This window comes from Haliaeetus leucocephalus, unplaced genomic scaffold (assembly GCF_000737465.1).
Source record: "Haliaeetus leucocephalus isolate CR32 unplaced genomic scaffold, Haliaeetus_leucocephalus-4.0 Scaffold41, whole genome shotgun sequence".
NCBI classification, from domain to species: domain Eukaryota; kingdom Metazoa; phylum Chordata; class Aves; order Accipitriformes; family Accipitridae; genus Haliaeetus; species Haliaeetus leucocephalus.
The window spans coordinates 3,221,427-3,244,633 of NW_010972477.1; the positions used below are offsets into that span (position 1 = coordinate 3,221,427).

Consider the following 23,207-nt stretch of genomic DNA (forward strand, 5'->3'; position numbering starts at 1 on the left):
TAAGATGGTTATATTAGCAGGATGCAGCAGGATGCAAACAGCTTCAAATAGAAGAGATGGAGATATATATTTTTATATATGTATATAATGTAAAAATGCTTATTTTATATAAGAAAGGAAGATTTGTCAAGATAACATAAAATGAACCACTCTAAGACTAGCTTCCAGCAAAACATTTTGCTTTATTGGATCTATTTTCTAGCTACAAGTCAAGCTGACATCTGTCAAGCTTTTTAACTTTTCATATGGCAGTCTATAAGAAATGTTTCATGCAATGTCTACAATGCTAAATACAGGGTAAATAACTGGGATTAAACAGGTGTGGAATAACAGACTATTATAAGGACCAATAACAGCATATTATGTACATATAGCCATATTATATTCTCATGTCTTCACAGTAATGTGCAAATGTGACAAATATGGCTTTCATTTTTTTCTAAAGAAAGTAAGACATAATTATACAGAATAATGTTTTAAAACGCTTAGGAGGATTTCACCTTTTTGTGAAACCTGTTTCAATCTTCATTGCATTAGGGTTAAGGGGCCACCCCAGCACGGAGGTGTAGTTCAGGTGTATTTCCAGAAGGGGGCACAGATTCCTAAGGCACAATATTAATGTTAAACATTTTTAATTTAAGTCATGCTATTTTATTTTAGTCGGGTTTTTTTTTTTTTTTGGTTATATGAAATAATAGGTTGTTGCTAGTTATATAGTAAGCATTTGATTGTAAAAAATACAATGTTAAAGGCTACACTACATGCCTACCTGTAGCTCCAGAAACATTAGCTAATCTGAAAACACACTATACAGCGCTGCATATTAAACCTTTGTGGGTTTTTGGTAATATTCTTTTTCATACATGTAGCAGAGAGTTATAAGGCTTCTGCGGAATAATAACATTATAACTGAACAAATATTTTACACTCTTCCATACTGGTATTTACAGTTACTATAACTCATATTTTGTCATTTGGTAAATAACATGTATCTTGTATGCATCCTTCTTGCCTATCTAAAGTGCTTGCTTAACTGCATGAGGAAAGAAAATGCATACCTGCTTTAGGTGCAACAAACCCTCAAAAGAAGTAGCTGAAATATTTGTTGTGGATCTGAAATGCATTCTCAGAAATTGAAATTATTGCTAAATTCAGTGCCCTCACTAGGCAATCATCTATATTATTTGTCATATATAAATATATGCATATAGACTAGTATGTATGTACATGCATACACATTCATCTATCATGTAAAAGATAGATTTCAATTTTTTGTCCATCAACCTTTTTTATTTTGTGCTATTCAACTCACTTGTGCTATGACTGAAGCCGGATTAAAATCAAAATCTTAACATGCTACTACTAACAATCCTATGATTCATTAGCACATAATAAAGACAATACGCAAAAGAAAGCTGAGATGATGACAAATCAGGAGGCTTTTGAAATGCACTGAGAATAAGGCAATAGGCTGTACATTACAGCAGAGGAAAAGCTGAAGAAATTCTGGAATTCATAAATGCATCTTACTGGAGTAGGGATTGCTCTCCCTACTTTGCTGCAGAGTCCTATGCTTTTTTCCAATAACACTCTCCAGAATGCAAGCTCTATAGTTTCTGCACCTACCAACTCTTTTAATGGTAGCAAATTCAAAGCTTATTAAAAATGCCCTGATGCCACAACCTGGTAAAATAAGGCACTTCCAGGGCTGTATGCCAGCGGTGCCATGCCAAAAAGATCAGCACTGGGAAGAAGCACTCAGATTTTGCTGAGTTTCCTAGTTTTGTCCCGTGAAATGCGCCGTCTCGGAGCGTACTCCCTCCTCTTTCTTTTGAGATGATTTTCTTTAAAGAAGCTGTTTCGTTCATCAGTTGAAGTTGAGGAGGTACTTCTTTGTAAGCAAGAGGTAAATCTTCAGTTCCTGACATTCAGTAAGGTGGAAGATCAGAGTGGTACCAGGCAACGTCTTCAGTTTATTCGGTATCTCTCTACTTGAGCTGACACGCCAGCCAAGTCAAAAGTGTGTGTGGATTTCATACTAGGCCCGTATTGCAAGCTACGAATGGACATTGGTACTGGAAAGGTCATTCCTTATAATTTCATTTACTGCAAAGAAAGAAGACAAGAGAAAAGGAATCCATTAGCATCCCACTGCTGCAGGAGGGTCTCTTCAGTACACAGCCCCCCCAAACTTGCATCCATTCCTTGACAGCTTCAGTACAGCTCTGAACCGTAAGCGTAACATCACGAGATAGCTTGTACAGGCTGATCACAAATCAGCAGGATTAACCAAGGTTATTAACATGCTAAATACCATGTAAAACCAGGCATCACAAGAACAGCAGCATCCTGGATCCTTGATTGCATCAAACATATTTAACATTTCAAATCAGTGACAGATAAAACATTTCATTTGCTCTAGAACTGGCTCAGACATGTAAAGCAAAGAGAACCACAGGAAATCTTGGAATAATCTACACCTTCCATAGAAAAAGCCGTTTGGAAAGTATGTTAGCCATGGTAGGTACTGGGGGCAGAAAGCTGCCAGCCACTGAACCTGGGTATGTGCAGCTGCAATGCCTAGATAGAATACGACTTCACATGCTGATTTTTTCCACTGTGGGACAGTATTAGGAAACAAAAAAGAAGAGAAGAAACTGTTGTGTGCTTGCCCATTCCCTGGGGCTGGTAACACAAGTAAATATATACCCTCCTTTCGTGGTGACCAACACATGTGGACATGCAGTCTTCGCTCCTGTCTGCACAGACAGATGGGAGGGACGAGCAAGTTAAAGCCCTTGGCAAGAGTCAGAGGAAAGAATAAACAAGGTCCACTATCTCAGCATCGGCCAGTCAGACTGCATCTCCACTGATAAAGTGTTGTTTTCTTTATTCACGAGTCGTCTTTCATTCTTTTCCCCCTCCCCTGCAGATCATCAAGCAATACAGTTTCCCACACTCCACTTATGTCCATTTATCAGCTTGTGATTTTTGGCAGATGGACGGGAAATGACTGAACCTGGCAAAGGCCATCTACAGTGGACTACACAACATCCCTTTTATTTCCACCCCACCCCCCTGCAGCGACTGCCACCACCTGATTTACATGAAGATAGACAAAATGCCATCAGTGGGGCTATCACCGCTTCTGAGTTTCCCTAACATTGCTGGGAGTGGGAAACACATGCCCACGTCATGGAAGCACCACGGAAAAGCCCGCATTTTCCTTTCCTCGTGGGCTGTTGTTCACCACCATCCAGATAACTTCATGTGTTTACTGGAGAAGACCAAGCCTGTCTAAAACCAACTTCCTGAAGCAATTAGTTGGGGGTTGTTTTTTTGGGTTTTTTCTTTTTTTTTTTTTTCTGCAGACTTATTGCCCATTTAGGAACTGCAGCACATGAATCAGTCAGGATTTGTGTCACAGGTCCTGGCCACCGAAACCACTTCTACCAATGGATGCGCACACCATGCTTCAGAAAGGAAATATCAGTTGTATTTGTAACTACCTATTTATGGCAGCAAACTGAGAGCGGTATGGAAATGAGATGTGAAGACAAAGCAGTTCTTTCTCTCAAGAGTGCTGTGGGGTTCATCTTTAATTATTACCCAACAGTGGAAACAAATTCGAGCAGCAAGCCCTGCTCTGTGGCAAAGACTGCCCTGCATGCATCCGAACACAGCAAGAAGTGCTACCCCATTTACATGCTGCAAGAGTCCGGGCAGCTTTTGGGACCGAGTCTCTGCCTTGAATGCAGACAGCACACTTCTTCTGTGGGATGATTTTTCCATGATGCTTTTGTAAAGACAGTTTCTTTGATAAACTTCTCAAAGCAACATTGGGTGTGCAGCAAAAACACACTGTGGTATCTTGGTGTTGAGTGTGACAATGAAAAAAAATCCTCATATGGGCCGGACAGTGTCACAGTTTTGCTAACTTTCCCTCAAAGTTTCTGTTACAGCAAATAAAATTAAGATACTACTCAAGGTAATCCTCGTTTAGTGCTTAGAAACATTAAATAATGAATCTTCACAGCACTTCTGTACAGTGTGAACATAAATATCACCGGTATTTCACAGATGGGGACAGGGAGGTGGAAGAGCGAAGGAGCTCCCCATCTCAGTCAGGATTAGCCCTCGGGTATCTTGAATCTCAAACTAATGCTATAGCACACGCTGAGATATTCTTGCTTGATTCATTCAGTAAGACTTTCAAAAGTAACATGCCCCAGCCCGCCAGCCCACGCTTTCCCCTATTAAAGCATTTAGTAAAAGTATTTCGGAAGCAACTTGATGACATGCCAGTCTAAGAGCCAAAGGTCCATCTCCAAAATTGGCTTAGGCACTCAGAGGCTGCCCTTTCCAGCCACGTTCAGTACCCTCAGCTGAATCCTCTGTCACTCAAGCGCTGTAGGACACATGGCTTACCCTAGAGATGACGTGACTTTTCCTTTCAGCTGCGAGCCTGCTTGCCTCGGCTCAGCCCATGAAACCACCACGGTCCTTCGGTCATGCTCTCTCCAGCCAAACCAATCTGTCCCCAGCTGCAATCACTCGTCATTTTGTTATCAGCTCCAACAGGATACAGATTAGACCTTCGGCTTTATTGCTGACTTTTGTTGGATGTTATTTTCTTAACAGAGGTGGACTTCTGCTACCTTGACGAGCAGCGGTCAAGGCTGGTGTCCTCGGGTAACAACATCGGACAGTTCAACAGCAGTCACTAGGCAATGGCAGCACGGACTCGGGAGACAACTGAACCTCAACCAAAGCGCACCCGTCGCCACTGGATCTCACGACCAAACGGGGCCAAAACCACCAAGAGGACGTTCCACATCTCTCTCATCCATGGCGGCCCATGGACAGCACGGCTCAGACACCGGCCTCTTTATTTCACTGTCGCTTGTTCCCCTTTACCCACCGCAGCGTCGGAAATGCAAAAATTCCCAATAACACAGTGGAAAAAACCTACAGAGGGACAATGGTGCACGCAGAAGGCCCAGGTGGGGCAATTTGTGATCTGGCAAAGCAGGCGATCGATCTGGTAGAGGCAGGCGGCTAGCAGGGAGCACTAAACACGAGAGCTGAAAGGGGAAGTGTGCTGAGAGCGGGCTTTCCCGTGCTGCCCACCGAGGCACCTGAGGCTGGAAGGAAAACCCTCTGGCGGGTGGGAGCGGGGGGAAACCAGGTGGCAAGAGCACACGAAACGCGCTGGGTGACGCTTGCTGGGTTTGGCTAGAAGGCTGCTCCCCGCCATCTCCAGCTGCAGGGTCTAGCGCTGCCATGAAGACACTCCTCTCTTCCTCCATGTCCGAGAAACAGATGTAGAGAGAAAACTTGTGGGGGGGTGGGTGGGAAATGCAGTTTTGGGTCAGTCAAAATGACATGAAAATACGGATAACATTTCTCAAATAGCTTCAAATGTCCTTCTTTAGCATCAACATTTTTTATTGCAAATTTCTGGAAAGTTTGCTTCTTTTAATACTCCATATTAACACTTCTGGTCATGTTAGGAAATGTTTTATTTTGGATCAAATGGAGTGTTTTGGAGTGTTCTGCTTGACCCAAAACTGATTTTTGTTTCTCTTGGCAAGAAAACATCAAATATTCTTGTTGTAGGCTGACCCAAGATTGCCCTTCCCAACAACAAATCAAAAATTCTGTTACTGAAGTATGGCTCTGCTGAAGTGTCCCATACATCCGTCTGTACCAGTGTCACATCTACTACAACAGCCAGTAGCCAATTCTTTGGGAAAGAGCATAGGAACCAGGCACACCTCCAGCGATGCTTTCTCTAGCACACCTTTATGCTGCCGGAGGGCTTCATGAGCAAGAGGAGGTCTGCATCTTTCTTTCTAGTGAACTTTGTTGAACCTTCTTCCATTAAGTTTTCTAATAACCTTCTGAACTTGTTTTAGCCTTCACGGTTTCCTGCAGCAACAGGTTCCACAGTTTAAGGATGTGCTGGTGGAAGAAGTACTTTTTTTTGTTTGTTTTAAATTTGTTTCTGGAGAATTTCATTCATGTGTTGTGTGAACGAGCTGATTGTTCCATGTTCACCATCTCCTTTGCCATCCATCACACTCCTTCCCCTTGGTATCCTCAGGGCTCCAGTGAGTCCTGTAGGACCACTGCAGAACTCCCCAGATATACTGCTTGTAAATAATTGGTATTTTTCTCTTAGTTCCCACCTTTCTAACAAAATATTTATTATATACTTGAGGAGAGTCAGCTGGTTGCTGTCTTGAATGCTCAAGTTTTGGCTTACAAGCCTGTTACTACAAGAGGATTGTGTGTGCTCCACAGAACAGCAGTATTCAGTGCAAGCAGTATTTTGGCCTGGGTTTGAGTTTCATTCCAAAAGCAAATGCCAATCTTTGATTCTGCTGCTGCTTGGATACGCATCCATTCACGTCTGTAGTACCATTCCAGGAGCAGTTGTGTTTTGCATGAGCGCAACATTTTTCAAAGAAAGGTTGCAAAGGCTTCGCTCTCATTTTTAAAACAACATAACCCGAGTACTCAAAAGGACCCATTTTACAGACAGGACAGATGAGACCTAAAGAATTACCTGGCTTGCTGGAGGCCCTGCATACAGTTTAGCAGCAGATCTGGAATAGCATGCAAGATGTTTAATTTTCAATGCCCAGATTAGCACAACACTTCCCTTAAAGCAACAGGTCGATCCCTATCAGGACAAACAGCTGAGTACAATGATTTACAGCACCTTCGTCATCAGATTTTTTTCACTGTTTTTCTGCTGGCTTTGGGGAGGGGGGTCACCGTCACTTTTATAGCTAACACCTACAGTTCCCCACAATGCCTCCCCTCAACTGCTATTTTCCATTGTCACGTTCAGCTTTTCCACTGACAGAAAGTCAAAAAAATAATAGTGCTGAGAAATGCAGGTAACACGTGACCTCTCTACCTGTCAAGGCGTCTGAAAGAGGAACCTTTCCTTTGCTAAACAGCAGATGCCACGGTAGCAGGATGTGGTGAGCTGTTACACCACATTTTAGTTTAATAAGGAGTTTTTTCTTCTTGTATTTAATTTTGCTTTAAAATGCCCTTGCAATGGAAATTTTTGCTTTACTAATTAGCAAAATCAGTGTCTTACTGATGCAACAGTTTGGGTTCCTGCACGGAACAGGACAACCAGACATATCTGAACAAATGTGGGTTCCATATATAGATGTGAACTTCATAGGAAATGGAGTATTTTTAACATTTGGTGGCTGTACATGGATTCCATCAACCAGCAAAACTTTAAATTTCTGCAGATTTCTGTTTTCCTTGTATCTGACTACTAATATAGATAACATTGTGGCCTTTTGTTTTAATAAAATACCTGTTCTTCTGAGACAATGTTCTGCCTTCCAGCTCAGATACTGATCCCACTCAGATCGCAGAAGTTGAGAGGTCAGTGGTGCAGGGAGTGGGGAGAAGGCACATGCAGGGGGTTTCCACAACTGGGGAGCTTGCTGGGGCTACAAATAGGAGAGCTTGGAAGACTCCATACTCCTAAAGGCCAATGCTCCCAAAAGTCCGAAAAAATGGAAGGTAAACGGAGAGCCATGGTCAAACCCACAATTAGGAAGAGCTGAGTCCACAGTTTTGGCAGGGAACGATGGCACTTTGAAAACGTATCCCACCTCCATTCACTTTGTTAGCAGTAACGTTAAGGCTCCAGTTTCTGGCCGGGTTAAGCCGCTGCCTTTTCATACATTGCACCCCGAAGGCTGTGGAAGTCAACGACCGTCTTTCCATCAACTTCAGTTCACTTCAGCAGCGGCCCAGAAAGGCTCATACAAGGAGACCGAGCAGCAGAGCTGTGGGTTGCATTCACTGTTGCACCCCTTTCCGACTGCACACTTCTCTTTCACAAGCAAGTTTTTGCGGCTTTCCGCTCCACTCTTTTTTAAGGGGTGTGATAGAGTTGAAGTAAAAGGGCACGGAGAGGTTGTGTACGCATCCCTGTTTCTGCGTAAATAGCGACGGCATCAGCTCTGTTCCTTCAGGATGGTTTTTGGTTTCCTTATCAATAGGAAGAGCCACACAGCATGTCCCAAGACATCTAGACCTTCAGGGTCACATCAAGCTTTTTTCCACAGCTGACTAACCAACCTTTGCTTGTTACTTCATGTCCACCTGCGACCGCTGGGGACCATCGTCTCTACCACGGAGCAGAACTGAAGCAGGAGGTTCAGATGCCGTAATGCTCTCTTGCCGAAAAGGAACAAAAGCAACCTGCTCTGACTGGTGCACGTCTCATGGAAAATACAAGTAACACCAGCTGCATCTTTCAAGCCACACGTGTGAAAAGCCTGTGTGAAATTACGCCCGGATTCTGCCGTGTCCAGACAATAACGCTTCGTCTTTCAGATGGGTGTAACCACCCAAGCAACGCGATGCCATGTTTGGATACCACGCTTGGACCGTGTTTGACGCTGGTCATACTGCACAGCTAGGTGTCACATTTGAGCAATCTCCAGAAAAGCGTAGCAGTCCTGAAAGCAAAACTGCCTCACTTTGGCTCATCGTTTTTGCCTTCCAGCAGAATTCACTAGCCCAGGTCGAGCCCTGCGCCGGTACAACTACAGCAACACCCAGGTCAGGGATCTCTCCACATACCTCATTACACGGTGCAAACGTACCCCTAAGTGCTCTGAATTTCTGCTGTTGGCAACAGCTCGCTGCTCACGAGCATTGTGGAGTGGGGACTGTGTTTTCCTCCCCACTGGGTACAGCTCTGAGCACGCTGTCGCCATTCAGCGTATGAATAAGGACAGCAAATGAATAAGGCACCATAACTCTGGAGTGAGTCTACAAGTTTGACGCTGACACGACACTACCTGTAGTAATGTTTTGTAGTATGACGTTCACTTTACTGTCTGTAATTACTGCCCTTGGATTTTCCACCAGCGATGCCACATCATGCTCCATCAGGCTCCTGTGCTCTCATATGCCCTTCATTTCAGATCAAATGCCACATTATTAGCATCACTGAAGAGGAATTCAAAGTCGCAAATGAATGCAGAGGAAGCAGAAATACAGGAGGAAAAAATGTTTTCCCTTATTGCCATGCACTGATTTTATTAAAGAGAAAACCGGCTAAATATAGACACATATACAGTGAGTAAAGAAATGAAGCTCCTGGTATAAACTCCATCACATGAGTAAAATTCTACAGTTTTTATCACGGTACCTACTTCCTCACTAATAAGAAGCAATCCTTTCTGACATATGAAAGCTGCAACAAACAACATAGAATTATTACTTAAATCACTAAGAAAAATAGGGCTGTCAGAGAAATTCTTTTTTCAAAGCTAGTAAGTATTGTCCTGTGAATAAGAAAAAAAATCAGAAAACAGTGATACAAATTCCTGAGGTGCCAGCCTGTAATGCGAAACTATAGATCACATTAAAGCTTACTGAATTAAAAACCAAACAAAACAAGTCTTGTGAAGCAATGGAAAATATAACTTCACACGTTCCATAAAGAAGCCAGATCTTGTATTACCTCAGGTGTCCTGGATGTGTTTAAACCTTAAACTTATTTTTATCTGTTTAATCATAATAAGCCACCACCACAGGGCATGCTATTTTTGGAGACAGCGAATAGGACAGTGGAGCAAGTGAGTGACAACAAGTAGCAGGTTTTAATAAAACATGACCCTCCCATACGAACGTCGGCTTGGCACAGTGGATGGTATTGTTGTGCACGACAGACATTAACAAGGAATCATTTTCCTACCTGCTCTACCCTCTGCCTTACTTAGCTCAACAGCTCCAAATAATGCAAAATCTCCCACAGTGGCTGCGCTGCGGAGGGCTAATGGGAAAGGTTCCTCGCTGGAGCGCGATGACAGCACCGTGTGGCAGTAATTTAACTGGGGCTCTTGACTAGGTGCCCAGACTAAATGAGTCCCATCCTATCACACCAAAACTCCTGGGTTTGGATTTTTTTCATCCCTCCCATATGCAACCCTGGGAACGCCCTGCGTCTCTTGCTCTGCAAACACTTAGGGATGAATTCCCCGGCTGCTGGGAATTAGCGCAGGAATCAGCAGAGCCGCAGTGATTCCCAGCACACGGGGGTCTAAACTGTAGCTCGTTTTTACTCTCAGTCTGAGGGTGGCTGCGCTCAACCTGGCTTAGCTTTTATAACCAAAGAATCAGAGAGCCAACAGGAATTTTCAGTAGCCCTCACTGAAGCCAACCTTGCCTGGAGCGGCTGGGGTTTGGGCTGCGCAGAGGCTTCAGGTTCTGCCCTGGTATGATGCAAGCCACGTTTGACACACACATACACACATGCGTGAGGGTAGGGCTGGGCAACAGACAAATAAACCACATTTTAACCAAAATTATGTGTTTACGTTCCTAAGAGCATCTGTAAGGGAAACAAAACAGACATATTTTACGTTTTACACAAAATTTCCACATGACAGAAGAACTACGCAAATGCTACCTAAGGCAGCCAAAACCCAAGGTCGGTACTGCTGGCAGCTTTGTGGGTACCAGTCAGGAAGGAGTAAGGAAGAGCATGCACCGCTTTGCTAGAGACAACAGAAATTTGCCCCTGCCGTAAGAAATACAGTGATACAAACTGATTCTGGTGATCAGTTTTACTTTCCAGTTTAGCACCCAGCAGTGAAATAGTGCTGTCAGACCCCAGCGTTCAAAACTCATGAATCATGCCCTGAAGCATGACGAGAGTGGATTCAAAATCAAAACAAATTTAAAGCAATTCTGCATTTGCCTGTTTTTTAGCCTCCAGACGTCTCCGGCAGTATTTATTAAACCCCGAACGTAACAGAAATGAAACTTCCTTTTCCCCTTTTCCCTTTCCTATTTCCGAACCCATCCCACAAGGTTTGCTGTCCGTCACAACTTGCAGTCAACCGCGGCACGGGCGACACTCGAGACACGAGGCTCTCAGAGGAGAGCAAGGTTGAAGCCCACCTGACGGCCCCAAGGGCTGGCAGCTCCCCAAGCCCACAGGCAGTGAATGGGAGAGGGGGAGTGGGTCTGGATCATGCTGCAAAGCTCTGAGCCCAACGCTGGATGCTGCTACTCGGGGACCTCCTGCCCCGCCAAAGGAGCATCCCACGTGTACGCATCCAGCCCAGCACCGGCGATTTCTGCCGGCAGCTGGCACCAGCCTTTTGGACCTCACATGGCAATCCGTATCAGGCCAGACCGCTTCACATTACTCGAGAAGGGGTTTCTCCACATGCTGGAAAAGTGACAGATTACCTTTAGAAAAAAAAAAATAATCTGGGGGTATAGGAGGGAAAACAGGAGGAAGAGAGGATCCATAATCTCCATGACTTAACTGATTTCAGAGTTTAAAAAAAGCCAAATCAGACTGAATTTCTCTATCGATTATACAATTATTAATCTTTTTAGAAGCTTTTCCAACATTGCACATAATGAGCAATTCATCAAAGCATATTAGGTGCCACGGAAGTTGCATTCAATATAAAGGGGTCATTAAGTTTCTTGTAATTGCACATTACTGAAGCTTTTGTTAGTTCTAAATCAAATCAATGGGATGTGCACGTATGCTCTTTAATTGACTTTATGTAATAATAATGTGGCCCCTAGAGATCGTCTTGGAATCCTCCAAAATGAGCCACCTTGCGCTACTGTTCGTAAAAAACCAGCTCATGTGCAGCTGGGCATATCAAATGAAGCAAAGAAATAATGAATGGAAGAAAGAAAGAAGCACCTTGGGTCACGCAGGAGTATTTGCTGAGTGCCCTTTGCTTTCCGTGGCACAGAACAGCCAAGAAACTCAGCTATTCCTCCACTCAACCAGCCTCAAAGCCTGATGGACTTCAGTAGGAGTAACATTGGGCCTCAACACTAGAAGTGTCCCGGAGATAAGATCATGGCGTCTGTCTGATCTTCTTCTGAGCAAGGATGTTTTTTGGTTTTTTTTTTTAAATGCACCCTACTTGCCCCATTATCATCACCATCACCCACACCTCTTGCCTTTATAGCCCTTTTCATCGGCAAACCTCAAAGCGTGCGCTAAACAGAAAAGATCAATGCATTATTCACATTATCTAGCAAAGAGGGCACCAAGGCAGGGGCAACACTAGGATGCTGCTGCATACACAATACACGATATTTGTGTTGCTTGGGGGGGCGACCACTGTTGGGCCACATTCCCACCTAGGGTGAGCTTTGTTTGTGAACCCCTAATTCACAGGAGTTTTGCTCAGGCAGATAAAACGATGGCCATGAGATGACTCAGTCAGTGGCTGGCCACACGCTGCTCAATGGAAGAGAAATGCTGGGTGGGGCTAATAAAATTTTTAATGTGTTTGATAAGGCAAAAGAAATCCACCTGTGAGCCTGCTGGGGGCTAGGCTGGGAAAGGTCGCGCTGGCTGGGGGAAATCCTTAGGTGATGGAACATGGCTGCTAATCTTCAGCAGTTGGCACAGAAGTAGGGCTAGCTCTGTTAGCTCTGGTGGCTGCAAACAGCCTGCAAAAAAATTGATGCAGGCAAATCGTCAGGTGATAGATTTGCTTATGGCATGATGACCTGGCCACCACCGTAATGCGAGCTGTATGTAATGCCACAGGACTTTATTTTAACCACGGCAGCGTCTGTTGCTGAAGAACGCTGCAGTTCAAAGAGGAATGCACGTCCTCTCTGCCGTGGCTCCTTGGAGAAGAGCACTGGCAGTGGTTAATGATACTCTTGCGTTGGTTTTGCACTACACTAACTACACTAGCTAAAGACCTTTTCATGACACAACTCCCATCCAGTTTGGGTGGGAAGGTTCGATACAAAGCAGGCTGATTTCGTAGAGAGACACTGAAGACATATCAATGCAAGCTGGACCATGATGGGGAAAGCACCAGCTGGGCGTTATTAGGTTATTAGAAGACGTAGCTGTGAAAACCACCGTGTCCAGACAGTTGCTGGACTCCAGTACCCCTCAGATGCTAAAACCGCCTATAGCAAGCGTCTCAAATTAGAGCAGCTGGAAGAATACTCTTATTTGTATATGGTCCCAGTGCGACAGAGCTGCAAACATGGCAAAATGTCTTTTCCTCTTTTCCCCTCTCCCCCATGCTGTGTTAAGCTGCAGAATGGCTCCTTAGGCTGGACTGACAGAGCAATGTCAACAGAAAAAAACACCAGATATGGCTGCAAAAATTCAGTAAGAATCACAGCCGGGCTCCCAGGGAAGAAGAAACCTTCCCCCTTGCAGCTCAATGCTTGACACGGGAACCGTGCTGAAGCTCAGCACTCTCCACTAGAGAGGAAATTTATTCTGCCCCGAGAATGAAGCACGGCAAACCTGCAGCCAGAACTAGAGAACTAGGAAAAAGGCACTCGACAAACACAGGCGTACAACACTCATTTCTGAAGCACACTTAAGGACCTGAAATTTTATTCAGAACGTTTGCGTTACACTTTCCAAACAACCATTCGCAATGTGCGACAGACTTATTTTCTGCCTCTTTTTGAGTACTTGGACTCCAAAACCCTTGCTTCTCGATAGCTGAGAAATGACAGGGTGCTTCCACGGCCCAGGCTGTGATCTGGCAATGCATCCAAACTCCAGCAGGAATTTGGCCTGCACTTTGAGAGGTGCTCCAGGCAACCAAATGAGTGGAAGAACTTTAACAGCAATTCAAGAGTAGCTTTAAAAAACTTATTAATGCTACAATGAAGAAAACCGGCTGCTTACGTGAGAGTCAGTCAGGTAAGTCAGCCAATTCAGATCAAGAGGTGAACGCATGGAGCCTAACACAGCCGTTTCGGAAAATCCACACAACCACACATTGCTCAGAGGGACCAGCGCTCCCCGGGGGGGTTCAGCCAGAACATGCAGACCCCGGGACCTAGCTGTGGGCATGCAGATGTGCAACATCTGGCCCAATCTTCAGATGCATCCTTGTGAGAGGAGCAACCCAGCAAGGGTCAGCTCTTGCTGAAGACCTGAAGACCCTGGGAACGCAAGGGGCCTTCGGGACATAAAGGACATTTTGCTGATGTGATGAAAGAAAACAAGTTAGGTGCCACAAACGTTTTGGTGAAAGGCTGCGCAAGCCGACTGCTGTTTGCTCCACGCAACAGCCCTTCTTGTGCACCACACCTTTTGTAAAACAGAGTGACATGAAACAAATTATTATCTCCAGTTGCTTCCGTCTACACACATTTCTGAAATACTTTCATTCCAAACTGTTTTGAGAGGAAACATTATAAAGAATGGAAACCTGGCAATTAATCGGATGGAAACCACTGTTTCCATTTTACAGAATAGGAAAAAAAAAAAGAGAATTATAAAAAGAATACCCAACATTAACTGCTAAGTAGGGAGATGAAAGATAAGCAGAGGCCAGTGACTGGGAGCACTCGTGCGCTGCATGCATTTACCTGCATTTGGATGTGGTTCTGAAGGGTGGGTCAGACCCATAACCCGTATTTGCCGTTCTCGTTCAAAACCACATAAACACCTAGTTAGGAACTGGGTTTTAACAGATGAAAATTCTCTTTTCTTAAAAACTCACAAAATTAATACCTTGACATTTTTTTTCAAAGTATGGACGAACGGCTCTTCTGGTCAAGACACAGAGCAAATATTTACAGGTGCTGGGGAGACACCATTTCCTCCCTTTAGGCTTCAACCTAGTGTCTGCCACATAATTTTATCCATTCAATGAATTTTTTTTTTCCAGACATCTGCCAAGAGGAAATAACTTTGCTGTATTGGGAGTCTGGGAATCCTAGAAAACAATCTTAAATCCATAAAATAATTGAAGTGCAGTTTTACTGAGCTGTTCAGTTCGATTCTGATTTTTATTACAATGTCAACAAGAGTTTAATTTGTTTTAAAGTTTAGGTTCTTAAATCTGAGTGATATACGGTAGTTTACAGCTTGCTGGCAACAGCTACTGTGGAAAAAAAAATGGAAAGTGCATATAAAGGCGGTTCTAAGTTTGACATTGTGAAAGCAGGGAGCAGTGCCAAGAGCAGCAAACAGCATGGCTTTCCCAATCCTGGCTGGCTTTAGGGACTGCTTGCTATTGACATCAGTCGCTATGGGATACATTTCCCTGCTCTAACAAATCTCATCTGGAGCCTGTAATTAAAAAATAAATGTCTCAAAGTATAATTTCTTTCCCTAAAACATTTACAGATGTTAACTAGATCGCTAATGGTGTGAGATGTCTGTGGGCGGACATCTTCCTCCTTATCTGCTGTGTCAAAGAGGAAGATTTCTTTATTAAAACCAGTTCTAAAGGTAGTATCTTTTCCGTGTATGTCTTTGTGTATGGGGGTGGTGGTGTCTCTTTTTCTAAACCACTTGCTGAACTGAAAGGTTTGGAGGTGTTTTTCTTTATCGTTTCTTCTTTTTTTCTTTTTTTAGAAGTCATCTCCAGAGTCAGCCTGATTTAAAAGGTATTCAAAGTGGCTAAAAAGGTCTTTGCTTAGCAGATTAAGAAGTATCCCGTCTGAGCTGTAAAATTATAATAATAATAGCGGTAGTAATAATAATAATAGTAGTAGTGATGTAAGTTTCTTGCTCTAGTGACTTTCCACCAGTGCCTTTGGCTGGCGCCCTTTGCCAAGTGCTGCTAAAAGCATTTATGGGAGCCCGCCGGACGACCGGGTAAGCTGATCCGCTTTAGGCGCACACCGGACACGAGAGGGGAGAGCGTAAAAAAAAGGGATGAGCTTTTAGAAACGCACGTCCCTGGGGAGGCGAGAAGGGGTTTTCTCGGCCGGCGAGGGAGGGTGCCGGCGGCAGCGCCTGGAACGTCGCTCCCAGCCGAGCGCTCCTCGGCTCGCAGGGCTGTGTCGAGCATCTCCCCGGTACCCGGGGAGGTGACGGCTGAAACTCTCCTTCCTGACACGCGCAGCCCAGACACCGTTGTCTGCTTGGGTCTTTCCCCCTGCCAACACCCCCCCCTTCTCCCTCTCCCTTTTCTTTTTTCTTTTTTTTTTTTTGCAACCGGCTTTGATTGGAGCCAGAGCCTGGGGTAAATCAGAGGAATTTCTAGATTTTTCTGAGCGCTGCGAGCTCTCGCTGTTTTCCGGTACCTACTTCCTGCCATATCTAAAATAACAGCAGCTGCAGGGGCCTGATAGAGAAGAGCTCCAGGGGACAAATTCTCACAAATGGGGTGGGAAAGAAGAAAAAAAAAAAAAAAAAAGACAGTTATTAGGGAGCCGATAACACACAGAGCCAGCATCAGATTCATTGTTGGAGTCGATAGCACCGTAGGCTGTGGATGTTGTTGTCAGAAGAAAACAAATCCTGTAAAATGGCCATGGGAATGATAAGTCTCCATGCTCACTGGGATAACAGAGGTAGCTTTACAGCACTTGTCCTATTGTATGGAGTATCGTGCCTCGATTAGCTAATGTCTCCGAGGGCCAGATAAGCGAGGATGAATGTTCTGCCCCAGAAGCTTTCATGCTTTCTCTTTGTCATGGCTATCTATGGAGAGCTGCGACAGAAAGCTCTGCACACATAAAGCAAGCCTCCCGCTTCAGAGAAAAACATTACAGAAAATGGAAAATTGTTGAAATTACCCCGTTTTCCATGAAGGACACATGGTGCAGTGTTGTCATTGTCTTGTTACAGACCACACAAAAGAGTACGGCAACTCAAGAGACCTCCAAAATGGAACAAAGGGACCTTACATACCTGTACGACAGCTATGCCAGGAGAGAAATTTCTCTTTTCTACCGACATAAAGGGGGACAGAAATAGGCACGGTGCGTTTACCCAAAATATACCTATCCACTAGGCAATGTGCAAGAATGTAGGGCTCCTTGAGATCCCTTTGGCCTAGGCCTTGTAACCAACACAAACATTGCTTTAAATATCAGCGCACCCAAACAACCAAAGTGAGGGTTCTTAAAACCCTGCAAGTCAGTCACACTACATATACAATACGGACAGTATTTCAGATTATTGTATGTGCCGTTAACCTTTACATATTAATGTAATATAATCTTTTACAGTTACTTTGGGAACTGTAACTTGTGTCTGCATCAACTTTTGGGCCCTTAAATTTTCACCCAGTACTAGAGGTTTTCATGCATTACTTTTTTTAAGAGCATTAAGTGATAGGTTCTCGTGATTGTAAGTTGAAGCCTGATCCAAAGAGCGCGGAAGACAACAGAAGGACTCCTATTCACTTCAAGGGGCTTTGCATCAAGTCCTTATTAAACACAGGCAGGTATGTAAAGGTGGTCTATAAATGCACAAGGTACAGGTCTGATGGATTGGCAGGAAAGAATCAGTCACTGCGTTGTAAACACCCTGTTTTGCTCGTTATTCCCTAAAGATTATTTGAAATGTTTTAATGTTGACATGCAAAAAAGGCAAGTAGATCTCTTATTTTGCCTGAACTTTGAAGCATACACAACTTCTCTGATGTCAGCAGACTTACTTCTGATTCCTACCACTCAAAGAGGACAACCACATCACTGTGTTTACTTCAGTGTGTGGGCTTTCACGCATATGCGTGCGGGTACAGTTTGATCCTAGAGCCCTACCTGCTTTCTAAGGAATACTGGAAAACCATACACAGGGTTTTAGTAGCATGTGGTTTTTCTTTTCTAGATTCTACCATTTCTCTAGACCTAAAATTCCTTGCTTTACTTCAGTACACAGCTCAGCTGCCAATTTTTAATTGTTAAAACCAGATTATGTTAAGCTACTTGGTTCTTCCCCTCCCCAAAAGGGGCTCCTTTAAACAAGAATCATCTTTGGTTCATGTTCAGGTAACAACAACTAGAATTATGACAAGTTTAGACAGACTAGACAATATTCTAGCCTAAACTCATAAGACCTAAACCAGTTAAAATAATTTTTTTACTAAAAAATCACCCTTGACAATATAAAGAAAGTGAATTTGTATTTCTGCAAAAGTAGAAGTAGTTAGAAAATGAGGTATTGCCTAATCCTGTTTAAGCACTGTTATGGCTGTGCTGTATTACATATGCTTATAGAATAGTACATTTATGTAAACTGGTTAAGGAATTCGGGAGTAGGATTAACGAACTTTCCTTTCACACTAGACTAGATCAGATCACAGAAGGAGATCAATCTGTCACAATTCCCAACTTTTGCTCAAGAAAGGCAAGCATAGCGAAGGTCAGAGACAGACTAAAGAGCAGCACTGCAATTATTTACTGACATGAGACTGGAAAGAATATCACATAGCTACATGGAGCACAACTTGGACTTTAGACACATAGGAAAGAATGGTTCATTTTATGCCACTAATCGTAGCCAAGGATTAAGATATTTTGGAAAAGCCCTATTATTTCTCATTCTGCAAACCAGGATTTCATTACTGGTAAATCATTACATTTATGAAGTCCATTCATACAAATTAATTTCCTTTCCTGATTTCCATTGGCATGTGAGATACAGATACATAATATAAATAAAGGTCTGTAAAGGAAAAGAAAAAGATACACAGAAATGTCTGTTTGTACTTAAAAGTGGGGTAATCTCAAGTAAGAGTGTAGCTAGAATTGTCCCTGCAACTAGCACATTCATTCTTAAATAAATGGGGTTAGAGTCTGAACAGGTAGAAATCAGTGCAGCTGCACTACATCTAGATGGATCTATGCTGACTTACTCTAGCTGTCTCTATCAAGAATAACCAAAGCTAAGTTCTCCCACTCTAAGATTTTCATTTTGTAGCAGCAATGTAAAATCTAGATGTCTTTTCCATGTTAGGAGAAATGTTCCTCCTCAGACATCTTAAAGAAGAATTCTTGCAATCATTTTAGTGTGTCAAGGTGTGGGGTTTTCCCCCTGCAGTGGTGCTTCCCCTCAATGAAATGAATTCATATCAAATTTAAATCTGTCTTCAGACAGCTTTCTGAACACCGACATTTTTCAGAAAATAGGCACAGGGAGGCAGTGGCCCGCATTGCTCAGGGGACCATGCACAACAGAAAGCATGATACAGCCTCGTTTGGCATCACAAGCATCTGCCAGCTCCTCCCCGAAACAAGGTCTTAACCGACAGCAGAGAAATTACGTTCGTCGTTGCAGAAATCTAGATTTCATCATCAGAGGAACCATAAATATAGGCACTGAAACATCAGGTATATGGCTGGCTGATCTCTAGCTGGCTGACCAAACGTTTCACAACTCACACGATCAGACATAGGCAGTCCTGTCTCCTAGTACTTTCCTGACTAAAGTGAAAAAAGACAGTAAGTTTGCTTTAAATTTCAAAAGCAGATTTTTTTCTCTGAATATTCACCTAACAACCAAAGAAATGGTCCATCCACTTGTAGGTTTCTTGGCATCTCTACCAAAAGTCAGCTCACTTTTCAAACTCTCCTCTGTGCTGAGTGCTTGAATCCGAAATATTCTTCATAATAATAATAAAGTCTACCCCACTGTTAGCTAATTGTACTGTTATACAAGGGCAGGCCCTGTTCCAGCAAACTAGTTTCTTGGGGCAGAAGGTGCAGCTTGATTGCAGCAGCCAGTGGGGCAGAGACTCTGGTACTAGATCGTAATGATCAACAAAAAAACCCTGGACCATACAGAAACATTTGCATTTTGTTGCTTCTCTGCTTTAAGATGGTGATATTCCCCATAACAAAATTCCACAGTAGGGAAGGGTTTAGAGAGGAGTTTTCTCTTTTAGTTGAGCAGATGATTTTTTTTTAAAAAGTATCCAAGTGATTTTGGTCTGGAAACACTTACAAATTTTTGATGAGACACCATTCAGTCCAGGTGCTTTTCCCAAGTTAATATTAAATATAGCTTTGGAAACTTCAGCAGATGTTCTGATTTTTTCTAGTTCAAATTTTTTTTTGCTACTGCTCTGCCTTTATTTAAATAGCTGACTCTAATTGATTCTTTAATACAGTGATTCATAACGTGTTGTGAATCTTCTGTTAATTTACTTGTGACTCTGTTATTATTTCCCCTGATTTAACACATCCTGTTTTAGAACATCCATCGAAGTTGATGGAAAAATTTTTCATGGCATTTGGATCATATCCTAAATGTAATTTGAATGCCATCTTTCGAAAAGTTGCAAAGTAAGGGGATTTCCTGTTTTATTCTTCAATCGTATAACCTTGAAAATGAACTTTTACAAATCCCCCTCTGCCTTGTCAAAGGCTGATCACTTCTACTCCTAGCAGTGTTTTTTCTGGGTAATTTCTAATTGGGGAAGAGCCAATGGATAATATTTTCTGATTTTTCTCATTTTTACTGAATGTCCTGTTACACTGCAAGAGAAGTGTTGAAACTGAGATGAAAATTTCTCACTAAGTTCAGGTGACATGACTGTATTTTACTCAAAGACCCCCCCCCCCCCCCCTTCTTTTCTACCATATTTCTGAGTTTTTGGGGGGCTCCTTACAGGAGCTCTCTCCACCCAGCGGTAACACCGAAGCCCTTTCCTCACTCCTTAGAGAACTTGGCAATAGAGCATGGAACTAACTCCCAGGGTTATTTGAGGGTCCTGCCCCGATGGAGCTGGGCCCCCAAAACCTCTGACCTCCACGCAGTGCAGCCATCTCCCTGCAGATCAACACAGACAAACAGACTGACTTGAGCTTACTGCTCAGATACACTCTCTCCTCTGATATACCTAAGTTTAATGAGCACATTGCTCATTTCATCATCTTCTCCCATTTTTCTCTGTACTTTAATTATTTTGGGGCGAAGTGAGGTATTCTTTAGATACACTTTTCCATGGCAGTCAAATCCTGGGCTATTAGTACTCATTTGTACCATTTCGGTTTTAAACAAACTCCTCTCTCTCACACCCACACTCAGCCTTTCCCCTCTTCTTCCAAAATTGATCTTTGCTCATCTTTTTTTATGCAGATGTTATATTTAACCTTCCTTTCATTTCTCTTTTTCTCAAGCCTTCTTTCACTCTAATTACGCCACCAGCTTAGTTTCACAGCCATACTCTAAGTCTGAAACTTTAAAATGCTTGCTAACCCTGCTACAGCATCATGAGAAAGCTTCTTTTTTTTTTTTTTTTTTTTTCAGTAGGTTTCCCAAATAGAATAAATGCATATACACACAGGCACTTGCTTGTACTTGTCACGAAGGGCCCTGATCGCCCAACTGCGCTGAATCCTTGCCGGGGAGCAGCCCCACGCAGATCCTGGGGGTCCTGGAGTCCTGTCACACCGATCTGACTCTGCCACCAAGTACGCACCAACTCAGCTGAGGGTAGCAGCTATCTCTGGACTTGTAAACTAGCTACTAAAATAGCGCAAGAAGATGCTTTCACATTAGCATGTCCTTCCGGCAAACCTTTCCTTGACTTCAGCACTGCTGGCTCCTCTTTACGACTTTAGTTTACCATTGAAATAGTGTGAATTATCTGGGATACTGGATTGCAAAAAGGTAAGTCTAAACCCTCTGCAAAGGAGATGGTCACCTTTATCTTGACAATGCTGGCTGTATGCCCAATAGGGCAGAAACCAGCAGTTTGTCTGGCAAAAATGGAGGTTTGCAGGTTCCTACCGAGAGGTGATCCAACACAGTATGTCCAATTGTGAGTCTTTGGTTTGAACAGACTGTAGTGGTGCTTGTCTGGCCTGTAAAGGTCCAGCCCGGGTTTCTGGAAACGCTGGGAAAATTCCTGGAAAGTTCTCTGAAGCAGCCACTGCTGCCGTGTTTGTCCGCTGATGCAAAAAAGCGTAGTCTCCCTGTGGTTGATGGCACTTTCTGCCCTGGAACCAGTTTTGCTTCTTTTTCTTTTGCAATGAGGTGTTTCCTCATCCCAACCTACTCTCTATGTGGAAGAAAAAATAAACAAAAATCCCTGAGAACTCTTTCAAAGTGGACCGGAGTAGAGCAGCCATCTCCATCGCTCCCTTTCAAAGAGACCTCGTGCAGTGCCTGGGTGAGGTCCGTCTAGCCAGAGCTTGGACTCATTATACCTTTCTGCAAAACCTGAATTTGCATTGCATCAATTCTAGCAATTTCAGGAAGTTCTAGCCTTTGACTGCTGCGGCCCAAGGGACAGCTCCGTATCATTTCGCACAACGGTTAACAGTTGATGAATTGGGGAAAATTCTCAGAAAAAAGAAAACAAACAAGAGTGTGCATAATTGAAAAAATCAGGACCAGTTCTCTGCTAACCTCTTTCTGTATGACAATTTCACACGTAAGCATTTTAGATTGAGAAGAACATTTGAACCTCCCAGTACTACTGACCCAGAGACATATTACTATAAGGAGAAGATGCCTGGAGAAGTTGTTAATGGCTCATGCAGATGCTCCGAGGTGAAAGCCCTCAAGTGAATAGCTGAGTCCAAGCGCAGCCTGGAACTTGGTGGAAGGCAGAGTTATCACGGGGGAAAAAAAGCCAACTAACAGTGAAGAGATCATCTTTACCAGTTGCTTCAGTCTTCCAAAAGAATAGCTGGATAGCAAAAGCTCAGATGGCTGAGAAACATTCAGCAGCAGTGACAACCGCAGCTCAGAGGCATGCAGCAGCGTGGAGACAGATTTCAGAGCTGCAACGGGCATTTCAGTTCAGAAACGAACTGTGCACAACAGAAGGTCCACAGGATGGACTTCTCCACTTGACCTCACGTTTCTAAAAGGTTTTACTCAACAGGCACCTGCAGGATTTTCAGAGAAGTCAGTCATGAGTAGAAGAGACATCACTCTTGCCCACCACAACTTCAAAGAAGCAAAAGAATTAGTATACCAAGTCTTACAGCTCATTACACTTAAGTCTGTGTATGTGTGCACAGATATATACACATGCACATACTTTATGTGTGTATGGGTTTGCATATACCGGATAGAAATAAAAGTTAAATATTCTTCAGTTTTGTATTTTTGGAGGCTTGTGAGCCAAAATAGCATTTTTTTCTACTTCTTAAGTAATTTGCAGAAGATTTTGCTTATGAGCTGGCAATGAAACATGTATTTTCCCTGAAGCACTAGAAAAAGAACTGACTGCTGCTCCCAGGGAATCAAAATTGATTCGCAGTATCTACTGCAATACGTATTCTGTAACCCCAAAGATATCACAGGAGTTATGAAATGGAACAAATCTTCAGCCCTAGCTCCCGCAGAAATCTAATGTCAAGAGCAATCTGGACAGCACAGACATGAAGAGTCAAATCTTGTCTTCTGCACTCTCATATGGCTGCAGAAGGGCCAAAATTAAGTAGAAAAATCATGCTTTAGTTGTGCAAAGACA

General features: G+C 43.3%; 1 protein-coding gene across 1 annotated transcript in view; it reads right to left on the bottom strand.

Annotated features, from left to right (window-relative positions):
- Positions 1 to 1,218: 1,218 nt before the first annotated feature.
- NFATC1 (nuclear factor of activated T-cells, cytoplasmic, calcineurin-dependent 1) overlaps positions 1,219 to 23,207 on the bottom strand; it is a 103,551-nt gene continuing 81,562 nt past the window's right edge. Inside the window, exon 9 of the mRNA XM_010577049.1 lies at positions 1,219 to 2,106. Within this exon, the coding sequence (XP_010575351.1) occupies positions 2,104 to 2,106 (3 nt within the window). The 3' untranslated portion in view covers positions 1,219 to 2,103. The remainder of the gene's footprint in view (positions 2,107 to 23,207) is intronic.